Source organism: Pinus tabuliformis, chromosome 3_2 (assembly GCF_031772625.1).
Source record: "Pinus tabuliformis cultivar Carrire ecotype Pingquan chromosome 3_2, CPIR1, whole genome shotgun sequence".
NCBI lineage: Eukaryota > Viridiplantae > Streptophyta > Pinopsida > Pinales > Pinaceae > Pinus > Pinus tabuliformis.
Window position 1 is genome coordinate 445,467,275 of NC_142302.1, and position 12,386 is coordinate 445,479,660.

Consider the following 12,386-nt stretch of genomic DNA (forward strand, 5'->3'; position numbering starts at 1 on the left):
GGAAGGACATACCTTGTGAACATCTGGATGGGGTATGTGCCTTGAGAGGCTATGGTGGTGTCCATATGTATGCCTCCCAACATTGTGTTCTAATCTTGTGGAGAGTTGGAGCTTGTCACTATGTTGGTATTTGACAATGCTGGTTATGATGTTGATGCTTAAAGATGGCTTACCAATTTGACTCTTCTTATGAGAATATTTGAATTTGAGAAGTATACTTGTACCGATTGTGGAATTATGAATACCTCCCTAGTTAAGAGGGAGTGTTAGAAAAATAACTAGGTTCGGTGTTCATAATTATCTTTGTACTTGTATCTTTAGATACCTAATCTTTGGGATTAGGTAAATCCATATAAATATTGTAAATAGAAAATAAGGAGAATTAGAAGATGAAGAGACATTGGGAGATGAAACCCAAGAGGCTCTCCCTCCATGTATATATCTATGATCAATCTTAATGCAAGAGCACAATTCGATTTGAGGAGTTACCTCCTGGTCTGGCATGGTATTAGAGCCAACCCCTTTTTGGCTTCCTTTCTGCCCTTATAACTCCCTCTTGCCTTTGTTCTGCATATTTTTCAGAATTGACACATCTGCAGTTCAAAAAATCTCTCCACTCTCCCACACTTCGCTTACCACCTTATTGCCTCTGCATGCAGTAACGATGTCAGGTAATACACTGGCCTAGTGCATGGGTATGCCCAAACGCTCGACTCCTCACAGCTCCATTTTGTCAAACACGCTGAAAGCCTCCTTGAATTTGGAGATCTGCTCTTTTGTGAGTTGCTCAACGATTCTGGTCGTTTCTATTGCCGAGGAATATCACCCAACCCATCGATCAATATAGTGATTTTGTAGCCTTGTAGTGCTCTGCGCTAATGCTTTACACTCCCCAATTCTTTTGTTGTGATACATCCGCGCCAAGGAAACTCTAATACTCTTTGCTGCACCATGACCATGTCTGCACCATGACCATATCTGCACCATGTGATTCATGAGAGTGAATTTCTTTGTGTTATCTTCCACTAGCGTTCACTAATTTCACAGGGGAAGGCACCATTTTCCAGTTTGGTCAGGCGGAGCGCACTTACAACTTCCCTTGGCGACACACTCTCCCACAACTTTGCAATTGCGTGGAGGTACCTTTCCTCTGTTGTGATATATATTGCTAAATACGAATTTCAGTGCCATTTGAGGAGTATATCGAGGTTGAATGCAGAATTTTATGGCTCACTATATCTGCATGCATTTCGAGAAATGTTATATGAAGGTTCGAGATGCCTAACAAGCTAGGAATGATTGAGATGCTACATCGGAGAGCCATGAACACCAGAAATTATGTTGAATCTGGAGGATTGAGTTGCGTGGAGGTCTGAGTTGCCATACCTTTTTTTAAAAGCACTGGTCGATAAATCTTCTCTTTGGACATAATGTTATGTTGACTAATTGCTTCAAAATCTTCCCTTTCGTTGGTCGATATATTGAATGATAGAGGTGTGAAATTGTTGTATGGTGAATGTATTGGTTGGTATAGTGTGATTGGCACTTAATTCGATAGCATGCATGATTTGAATAATGTTTTTTTAAATGCTACATATGTTATATAATATATATGAATAGTTTATGAATGGCATAAAGTGCATACATTGAGTTGGAAAGTGCATAGTTGAGTGGTGATATATTATAAAAATATTGACTTGGTAGAGTGAAAGTGGAGTTTTGCCATGTATATAATTAAATCAATCTTTTACTCAAGAAGATAAAGGCTGCATTATTTTGAAAATCAAAAGCATATAGTCCTATTTTTTTTAAGAATGCATTCACTCATATCTATAGTGGGAGTGGTTCTCACTGGCATGGAGAACTATCCTGAGTTGTCTCGGAAGACAAAACACACCCTCATTTTCAATGAGTTGTGGAAAGGGGTTTGTGAAGGAGAAGGAGACAATGCACCTGCAAAGCCCACTTCAGATAAGGAGCTTTCCATTTGGGAAAACAAGAATAACAAGGCCTATGCCTTGATTGCAGCGTCAGTAAATGAAGAGGTGAGTCGCCATATTTCTCCATTTTCAAATGCCTTTGAAGCCTTAAAGAAGTTGAAGGAATTGTATGACTCACACTCTAAACTTGAAGTTGTTCAATTGATGATTAAGTTGTTCAATCTTGAGTTGAAAAATGATGACCCTCTTGCCTTAGCATCAGAAGTAAGATCCATTATGCATGACATAAAAGCCACTGGTGTTGAGATAGATATTCCTCTCATAGCTTATGTCAAGGCAATATATCCCACCTATTCACATTATCTTGAGTCATTGCAAGCAAGTGGAAACCTTAAGGAGATTACCTTTGACTCCTTTGAAAAGAAGTTTGTTGAGAGAAAGAAGGCTTTTAGATATTCCTCTCATAGCTTATGTCAAGGCAATATATCCCACCTATTCACATTATCTTGAGTCATTGCAAGCAAGTGGAAACCTTAAGGAGATTACATTTGACTCCCTTGAAAAGAAGTTTGCTAAGAGAGAGAAGGCTTTTGGGAAGAAGACAGCTCCTCAGTCTTCTGAAGAAGTTGTGTGTCTTGCACATAAAGAGAAGAATCATGCACAAGATTCTTCTAGAGGAAGAGGTGGCCGAAGAGGAAGAGGAAGAAGGAATTTTAGAGGCAGGGGGGGCAAACAGTTCCAAGGAGAAAAGTCTGATCTTCATTGCATATGATGCAATAGAGATGGACATGATTCTTCCACTTGTAAGTTGCCTTGGAACGAATTGAGCAGGAAAGAAATGAAGGGAAAGGTAAAACCACTGACAAAGGGAAAGGTAAGGCACCTGAATCCGCTCATTATGTTGTGGCACATTGCAATATTGGAGTAACTGAAGACTTGTTCAATGCTTCACTTGCTTCATGGAAAGATGATTGGTTGCTTGATTCAGGAGCAACTTGCCACATGACTTTCAGGAGAGATTTTTTTGAAGAATTCACTGACAATGTTGATGGAGCAGTATACTTTGCAGACAAGTCAAAACTCAAGCCATCAGGGCTTGGCACCATCAGGCTCAAACTGCTGGTCTTCCAGACTTTCTTCTACATGATGTTCTATACCTCTTGGAGCTGAGGAGAAACTTGCTGTCTTTGGTCCACATCCGCCAACAAGGACACTCCACTCATATATTTGATGGCAAGGTCGAGGTCAGAAAAGCATCACATCACTCACTTGTCATGATGGGGATAAAAGAAGAAAGAATTATGAAGCTGCAAGGTATCGCTGCTCATGCACAAAACATTTCATACAATTCTCACTATGATGAAGATACATTTCCATCAAGTCTTTTATGGCATGCTAGAGTTGGACACTTGAACTTTGATAGCCTTTGTTTGTTGAATTAAAGTGGTGTTACTGGTTCACCATTAAGGGGGGATTCTTATACATGATCAATGTGTGGAATCTTCTTCTGAAGCACTCTCTCCCCAACATGAAGCTCCATCCACTGATGGTACTTTGAGTGATGTGATTGATTGAATTGGGAGACTAAATCTTGATTCAACCCCATCTTGGTCAACTCAGCAGCCTGGGCCATCTTAGAAAGGTCCTTCAAAATGGCTGACAAAGACACTTGAAAGTGTTCATTTTGATGAGGTTGGAAATACAAGAACAAGAAGCTCAACCAAACGAAATGGAGTTGATGTAGACGATTCTTATTCACCTGTTGATATGGATGTTTCATATGCTTGTGAATTGAATTTGTCTACAGATTTTGAACCAACTTCCTTCAAAGAAGTCACTTCTCATGATGAATGGAAAGACACGATGTAGAAAGAATATGATGCCTTGATAAAGAATGGCACTTGGAAGTTGGTTGATCCTCCATTGGGAACCAAACCAATAGGCTGCAAGTGGGTCTACAAGGACAGGTATAAGGTTGATGGCTCACTTGACAAGCACAAAGCCAGTCTTGTGGCAAAAGGTTTTGCACAGAAGGAAGGGGTCGATTATGAGGAGACTTTTGACTTTTGCCCCCACAGCAAAATGGGCTACCATCCGGACACTCTTTTCTGTGGTTGCATAGAATGGTTGGAAAGTCCATCAAATGGATGTAAAAATTGCTTTCTTGAATAGATATCTGAAAGGGAATGTTTTTATGTCCCAACCAGAAGGATTTGTTGTGAAGGGTCAGGAACATAAAGTATGCAAGCTTATAAAATCCTTGTATGGCCTCAAACAAGCTCTGCGAGCTTGGTATGAGAAGTTAACTGCGCATCTTCTGGAAATCAACTTCAAACATTATGATCTTGATGATGCAACTTTGTTTGTCAAGAAAGTTAGCAAAACAATTGTATATCTTGTGGTGTATGTACATGATCTTTTGATGACATGGAACAATGAGAGCTATATTGCATCCATAAAGAAGAAATTAAGGAAAGGTTTTGAAATGACATACTTGGGATGTTCATTACTATCTTGGTATTGAAGTAACTTAACATCTGCAGTTTATATTCCGCTCTCATAAGGACATTGGAGATCTGTTGAATAAGTTTGGCATCACTAAGTGCAATCCTTTAACCACTCCAATGGAACCGAATTTAAAGCTCACATCCACTGAAGGAAAAGAATTTGAGGATGCAACACAGTATAGATAGCTCATAGGAAGTCTCAGCTACCTAACTACTACTAGACCAAACATTTCATTTGCTGTTGGAATCCTCTCCAGGTTTATGCAAAAGCCTTGTGAGAGACATTGGTCTATTGCAAAAAGAGTTCTAACGTACTTGAAAAGAACTCGACTTTGGGCTTAAGTATACACAGGTGGGCGACTTCAGCTTGATTGGATATTCTGATTTAGACTTCGATGGAGATAAAGAAACTGGGTTATCTTCGATGGAGATAAAGACACTGGGTTATCTACTTTAGGTTATGTTATGAGTCTTGGATTAGGAGCTGCCTCCTGGAGGTCACACAAACAATCAGTTCTTGCGGATTCCATAATTGAGGCATAATATGTGGCAGCAACTGAAGCAACAAAGAAAATTGTGTGGCTCAGGAAATTTCTGGAAGATTTGTAGGAGAAACAAGTGCATGCAACTCCTCTCATGATTGACAACACTTTTGCAATAAAGTTGGCCAAGAACCCAAAGTTCCATCATTGAACGAAGCAGATCAATACAAAAATACCAACTTGATTCGACATCATGTTGAGGCCAAGACAATCCACCTATGCCATTTTTCCACAAATGAGCATATTGCAGCATCTTCACCAAAGCTTTTGGAAGAGAAAAGTTTGAAAGATTCAGAATGATGCGTGGACTCACCAACATCCCTTCAGATTAAAGGGGGGAGGGGGGAATGTTGACACCTAATCTTTGGGATTAGGTAAATCCATGTAAATATTGTAAATAGAAAATAAGGAGAATTAGAAGATAAAGAGACACTGGGAGATGAAACCCAAGAGTCTCTCCCTCCATGTATATATCTATTATCAATCTTAATGCAAGAGCACAATTCGATTTGAGGAGTTACCTTCTGGTCTGACAGAATCAAAAGCAAAAAGAAGAAAAAAATTATATTATTATTATTTCTTTAGTCAAGCATATTCTTCATGCTTCTAGGTTTCCAGTCGACGTAATTTGTCTTTGAGTCAGGTCACATTTGACATTTGAAAAGAAAAAGAAAAAGAAAAAGGATTTTATTTTTGGTCAATAAAGTCAGTCACAACTCCAAGTCAGCCCTCTCTCTGTGAAGTCGGCCTGTATGACAGTTTAGTCCCCCTCATAGACCACTATATAAGGGTGACATCTTGCCCTGTTGAAAAGAACAAATTTCTCAGGTGAATTCATTGAAATTCAAAAGAAAGATATGCAAATTCCTGTGGAATGATAAGCAAGTCTCCATGGAAAAGATATACAAATTTCTCTGAAGTAAAATATGTGAATTTCCTGTGGATTATAATCTGAAAAGAATGCGAGTTACTAAGGCTGAAAGGATGTGAGTTTTATAAAGCTAGAAGTCTGCAACTGTATGCGAGTTTCTGTGGTATTTTACAAGCTAAAGAAGGAAGGTAATGACTGTTTTATGAAAGACAGAAAAGGACTATAACAAGAGCTACAGGAAGGATGGAATATCACTGTGGGACAAGGCCTCATATGACTGATCAGTTGATCTTATTGAAGATGGATCATGACAGAGAATGGAGGGCTGGCTTGGAGCAGTTATGGAAGTATTGGGCTAGGTTTTGGGTCTTGGATATCTCACTTTGATCTAATTCTATAAGACGATAATTTTTTCTGGGTTTTCCCCTTGTGAAGGGGTTTTGCCCTGGCTTGGAGCTTATATCTTGTGTTCACTGTTTTTCTTGTGATCTTCATGTTTATGTTCTGGTAATTGTTTGATGAAAGAAACATAATAAAATTAATAAGCAAACAAATTTCACAAGCAGTTATTAGAAGAAAGAGAAATCTATACTAATTCTTAAAGCCTCCAGATTTCTGAACACGTTGATGTTTCCAAGGTGCCTAAAATAATTTTCTGGTTTTTTGGCTGTTTCTATAAACTGAATGAGCGATTTCTTGATAATTTTGTGAAATCGCTACGAACATCAAGCTGTTTCTAGCATGTTTTCACTTTTTTCTTAAACTTTAGAACATAAAAAGACAAGAAAAATCCCAGGCCTTCCTTGAAAAAGGCTCACTATCCTCACATGCTAAAAATATTTCCCTACTATGTCAAAGAATCTCTTGAAATGGAGGACATATTTCTGATTTCACCACCATCACTCAAAGATAACCAACCCCAAGACATTCCTTTGAGTGTATGGTAGGAAACTCTTTAATTCCTGATAGCAGTGAACATAATATACAAAATCATAAAGTAGTGTAATAATTGGGGAAAGATGAAGTATTGATTTATCGCAACAAATTGGCAAAGGGGTAGTTTTTTTGTGAAATATGAACAATTTTACAATGTAAGGGGTTTTGACACGTGAAATACACATGTAATAGAGTAGGTTTTTGTGAATGGTGGTATATTTCCAATGATTTTTGAGGGAATATGATGCTACATCGAGATTAAATGGCTAGACTATGCAATAAATAGACATCTTCCATAAAGAAGCTAAGACCATTTTGATGGGGCACATATATGAAAATTATTATATTTTGTTGTTCACTCCAATAATTATCTGAGTGTGACAGCAACAAGCTAAAGGATCAAGCCAACTTTTTTAGACTTATATTGGTATTCTAGGTTTTGATAACCTATATAACGTAGTCATGCATGATAGGTTGTAATGTAGCTTTTGTGTTAGGATTATTTTGATCTAAGTTAGAAAGTTGAAATTTGGCAACCATCCTATTTTTTCAGTGTTGTGCTCTCAAGAGGTTTTCTATTGTCCTATTTGTCCAATGTTGTGCTCTCATGGAATTTTCCCCTTGGGTAGTGATACTTGTATTGAGGGGTTTCCCCCCTTAGCTTTTGATATGAGGAGAGAGTTGACTTTGCTCCAGAATTAGTCTCAAGATTGTACAAGGTATCCTCAGCCTTGGTTACTTCCATATCATGTCATTAGCCTTTGCATTAGTTACCTCATAGCAATAGATGGAGATAGGGTTATCTCTTCCCCTTTTTTGTCTATGCATTTATTCTAGTTGCATTGCCGATGTTGAGCCAGGGCTTCACGCCTTCTACAACTTCCTAGCTTTGTTTTCCTTAGATATTGTGACTCCCTCCTTTATTGTCTCTTGTATCTCTTCTCTTTTATTAACAATTTAGAATCTAAGAGTGTTCTAGGTACTTGCATAGTCTATTGACCATTGATCATACTCTGTAGTCATTTGTGGACATTAATGCAACTATCTGATCTTATGTTATCTTGCCATTGGAATTGCTTTATTGCTAGCACATTGGATTTAGTGGAATTTGTCAAGACTCCATGGTTTGTTATTTGTTTGTAGTTTTATTCTTTTAACTGTTGGTTTATTTTCAAAGCAATGTTTTTTGTAACATTTAGCAGTCTCTAGGATATTTTGCTCTATAATTTTGGCCTTGTATAAATTTTTGTAGGCATTTCCCTAATGAAATAGTGAATTTTGATTTTGAACAGGAAAAAATACTTAACATTGAATATATATTGGCAGTGGTCCCACCCAAACAAGAAGAGCCATCGTTGCATGATGATTGGGTTAGTGTAGTTGATGGTTCTTATCCCAAGTAAGTGTTCTTTCTTTCTTTAGAAATCAACTTAATCACAATTGGGAAGGCGTATATTTGTTAAATAGGTAAATTATTAACAATTATCTTCTTTCTAAATAAGCTAAACAAATATGTATTTTCATTTTTTTAATTTTTCATTTCTTATTCTAAAGTGGAGGAATGTTCCATATTTACATTTTTAATATATGGCAACATGATGTCTATGTTTCCCCAACCTCGTGGTGGAAATAAAAAAAGGAAAATGTAATGCAGTTTTTTTGTGATCCCAAGTTATTAGGACCACTAGGATTCAACATTTAATAATAAATTGGAAACACATATGCCCATAGTTTTAAAAACAGGAACTGGGTTTTGAATTGACCCACCTATCTCATAAGGTTTCAAACTAGATTAAACTAGATTTGAAAAAAATACATAAAATAATTAATTTTAATGAAAAAATTATTTTTAAGCTTTCAAACCATGATTCCAAAGTATTAATGATAAGATATGCAAAATTAACTCATCTATATACCATGTAAGGGTGAATATATCAAAATGACACCGAAGGCAATTCATACGAACCACAAAATACATACTTAATGAGGCTCTAAATGGCATCTAGAATCTGAAAACAATGCTACAAACTACCAGGCCACCAACCTACTACAAATCATTGATCAACATGATCACTCATCAAATTCATCACTGATTCACCACTGTTGGAAATGTGATCATCAACAAGAGCTACATAAACATCATTTGGCTCAAAGTCTTCAAACTCAGATTCCTCAACCTTGTAATGTGGTAGAAATTGAAAAAGCTCAACATACCTAACCAATGATTTAAGTTTGATTCATACACTGCCATGGATATTCCATTGCACAATTCATCACAATAGATCTACTAAAACATATTAGAAAATTCAAAATCTACACTGAGGGTTAATTTCTCCTTAAATTTTTGGATTTATTAATTACTATTTATTGTTATGCATAGAATTTATAACTATGCAAAAAATAAAAAACAAATAGAAGAATCACTCATAAACCACAATAACACAAGATATGACTTAGGAAATCCTTTTGGGAGAAAACCCAGTTGGAAGGTGAGGCTGCTCCGCTTTCTATTTATCTAAATGGAATGGGATGCAAGTACAAAGAAGTGAGGACTATGGCTTGTGGTCTGCTAGAACGCACCAAACCGCTCTATTTTCTCTCTCCCTATCCACTGTCTACTATTTTGCTCATCTATGGAACAAAATGCATTCGATTAGAATGTATCAACTTTTCCTTCTAGTAGCCCAGTTATAACACAACTTAATAGCCTACTAGTGTTAAGTTTGACTCCTTCAACTCTTAACTAGAGTTACACTCTCATCTCTTCTAGAGTCTTCTTCATTGTGATCGCATGGCTAGCCCCTTTTTCATGAATAATGGGGGTTGAAATAACATCCTTTCAAATCATGGTGGTCAAAGCAAGAAGGTCAACTTTTGGGTGGCATAACTTTTGTGCACGAACTCCAAATTGAGGTGGTTCTTGCATCATTGGAAAGATATCTATGTGTAGAATAACGCTAGGGGGTGCGGTGCTTAAGCGATGAAGTTTTACCTCGGAAAAGTGCGGTTTGATACCTCAAATTGCTTTCGGAAGGTTTCAGACCCCAATTCATCAAATTGGGACTTATTGTTAAAATGGTTATGTGAGCTGATTCCTCCACTTTTTCCACTTTGAAAGTATCAAGATGGATGAAAAATAATATAATGATCCAATTTGGATCATACCTCCCCATTTTGGGAGGATTTTGGTCCCCAAGAACTTATATTGAATGAGGTGAGAGAATTTTTCCTCCTTCTCTCGGTTGTACCATTTAGCCTTGCCTGGAAGTTGTCGTTTCAATCCAATTTGCCAAAGGTCATACTCCCCTTGCCTTGTAATTCTAGACCTCTTTTGCAAAACGGTATCCTTTGTCAACTCTGCCTGAGCATCTTGCACCAAATCCTCTGTAGAGGGCAAGACCTGTTCCTCTTCCTCATCCAAGATGGAAGACATAGAGTTTCAAATTCTCTACGTTCACCACTGAGTAAATGCACCTATATGGGGGTAGAATGAGTTTATAGGCGTTATCTCCCTCAATCTTTAGTATCTCAATGGGACCTTAATTGTAAATCCTTTATTTTCTTACTAGGACGCTATAGCTCTCCTTGTCAAACTATAACCATACTCTGTCTCCCACCTTGAAGGACTTCTATGTTCTATGCCGATCATGCTTGGCCTTGTATTTTTCCTATGACTTCTACAATGTCTCTTGTACTTCTAGATGCATTTGCTTGATCTTCTCAATAAAATTTTTTGCCCTTAAGGCATCCCCTATAAGATCCTCCCTCATTCCTCCTTGTTGCCCATATGCAATGTCTAAAGGTGAAGGTGGAAAATATCCAAAATAAGTTTCAAATGGGGATTTTCCAGTAGAAGTGTGGACTGCTTTGTTATAAGAGTGTTATATATATATAGATATATACTGATTTTTAACCTGAGTCTTTGAAAGCTTTTGATTGTAACCCTTCAAAAGATGCACCAAAGTCTTGTTGACTAATTCTGTTTGCCCATCTATCTGTGGATGGAATGTTGTAAACCTCTTCAACTTCATGCCCATCTTCTCCCACAATGCAGTCCAAAATCCACTAAGAAATCTTGTCCTGGTTTCAAACGATGCCCCTTGGTATGTCAAAATGCACGTAGGCCTATCCAAAGGACAAGTTCACTACTTCTTGCTCGCCGATTGTCTTTTTACAGAGCACTAGAGCACACATCTTGCTGCACTTGCCAACTACCATGAACAGGTAGTTATGCCCCTTCTTGGTTGTTGGTACACCTTCCACAAAGTCCATATAAATGCTTTCCCAAAGTTGAGTGGGTACAGGAAAGGGATGACACAAACCCTGTTTCTTGTTACTAGGCTTGTTGGTGGAATAAAGCATGCATCCTCTTATGAACCTAGCTTTGCAAGTTGGCCATTGTATTCCCTACAACAAAGTTCCTTGCAACCTTGGAGGTGCGAGCCTCTCTAATTAGTTGTAGTCGTTCACCTTTAAGAACACATAACTTAACCAACCTGTAGAGTAATCCATCCTGGAGATGGTAGTCAATTGTCTTGTCACTATCGTGCATATGACTCTGACTCTACAACTATTAAAGCACCTCCTTGAAGTTCTCATCCTCTAAATATGCCTCTTTGTATGCATCACGAGTGAAAAGCTCCATGCGCGTAAGAGTTCCCAAAGCTGCGATCTTTGATGTGGTTGGCCTTGAAAGCATGTCGGCCAACTTGTTTGTGCATCCCTTTCGGTACTTGATCACTAAATGAAACTACAGTAGAAGCACCATCCAATTGTAATGCTTTGTCTACCACAGCTTACTTTGGGCCAGCAAGTACTTTATCGACTAGTGATCTGTGTGGATTACAATCTCCTTTCTTATCAAATAGTGTTTCCATTTCGCAACTTGCAACAAGGCATAAAGCTCCTTGTTGTAGGTAGGTAGTTGAGAACCACCCCATTGTTGAATTTTGTAACTATGGTTGGTCTTCATAATGTATAATCTTGGCCTTTGATGTATCTATATTGATTATTGTAAAACATGTTCTTCATGCTAGAGTCAAAAGGAAAAATCTATTTTTGAGTCATGTCCTTATGGACTTTTATAAGAGAAAAAAATGAATTTTTGAAATTGAATTTTTGGCTCTAAAGTTAGTCAAGTCGGCCTAGGCAGAAGACACTCCTATTTGACCTAGCAAAACACTATGTAAAGACAGTTCGACCTCCTCCACAAGATAGGAATTCGATCTCTCTCAAGCTAGAATCTTCTGGGCACAAGAAGGACAAGGAAGATGAAAATGTGTTGAAAAGTGTAGCGAGAGAAGGTCTTCTTTGGTGCGTGCCTTAGCTAGAAAGACCACGAGTTGTCTTCCTTTGACCATGGACGAGTTCATGGAGATGGTCAATTCATGCGTAGTGTTGGAGGAACAATGACATGGACCTTTGTAGTCACGAGTTGAGAGCTTTAGTGTTTCATTGAAGCAAGGACAAGTTAGAGAACTAGTTAGACTTAGTTAACTAGTCAATCACAACTCAAGTTCTAAATTTGTAACTTGCCAATTTTAGCATGGAAAAAATCTATAAAGAAAGGACAAAATGCACAAAGTTAATT

At 37.8% G+C, this 12,386-nt stretch overlaps 1 protein-coding gene across 1 annotated transcript in view; it reads left to right on the top strand.

Moving 5' to 3' along the window:
- LOC149181217 (Transducin/WD40 repeat-like superfamily protein) overlaps positions 1 to 12,386 on the top strand; it is a 199,730-nt gene that overhangs the window by 87,926 nt on the left and 99,418 nt on the right. The window contains exon 3 of the mRNA XM_089416497.1: positions 8,089 to 8,195. Coding sequence (XP_089272623.1) covers positions 8,089 to 8,195 — 107 coding nt within the window. The remainder of the gene's footprint in view (positions 1 to 8,088; positions 8,196 to 12,386) is intronic.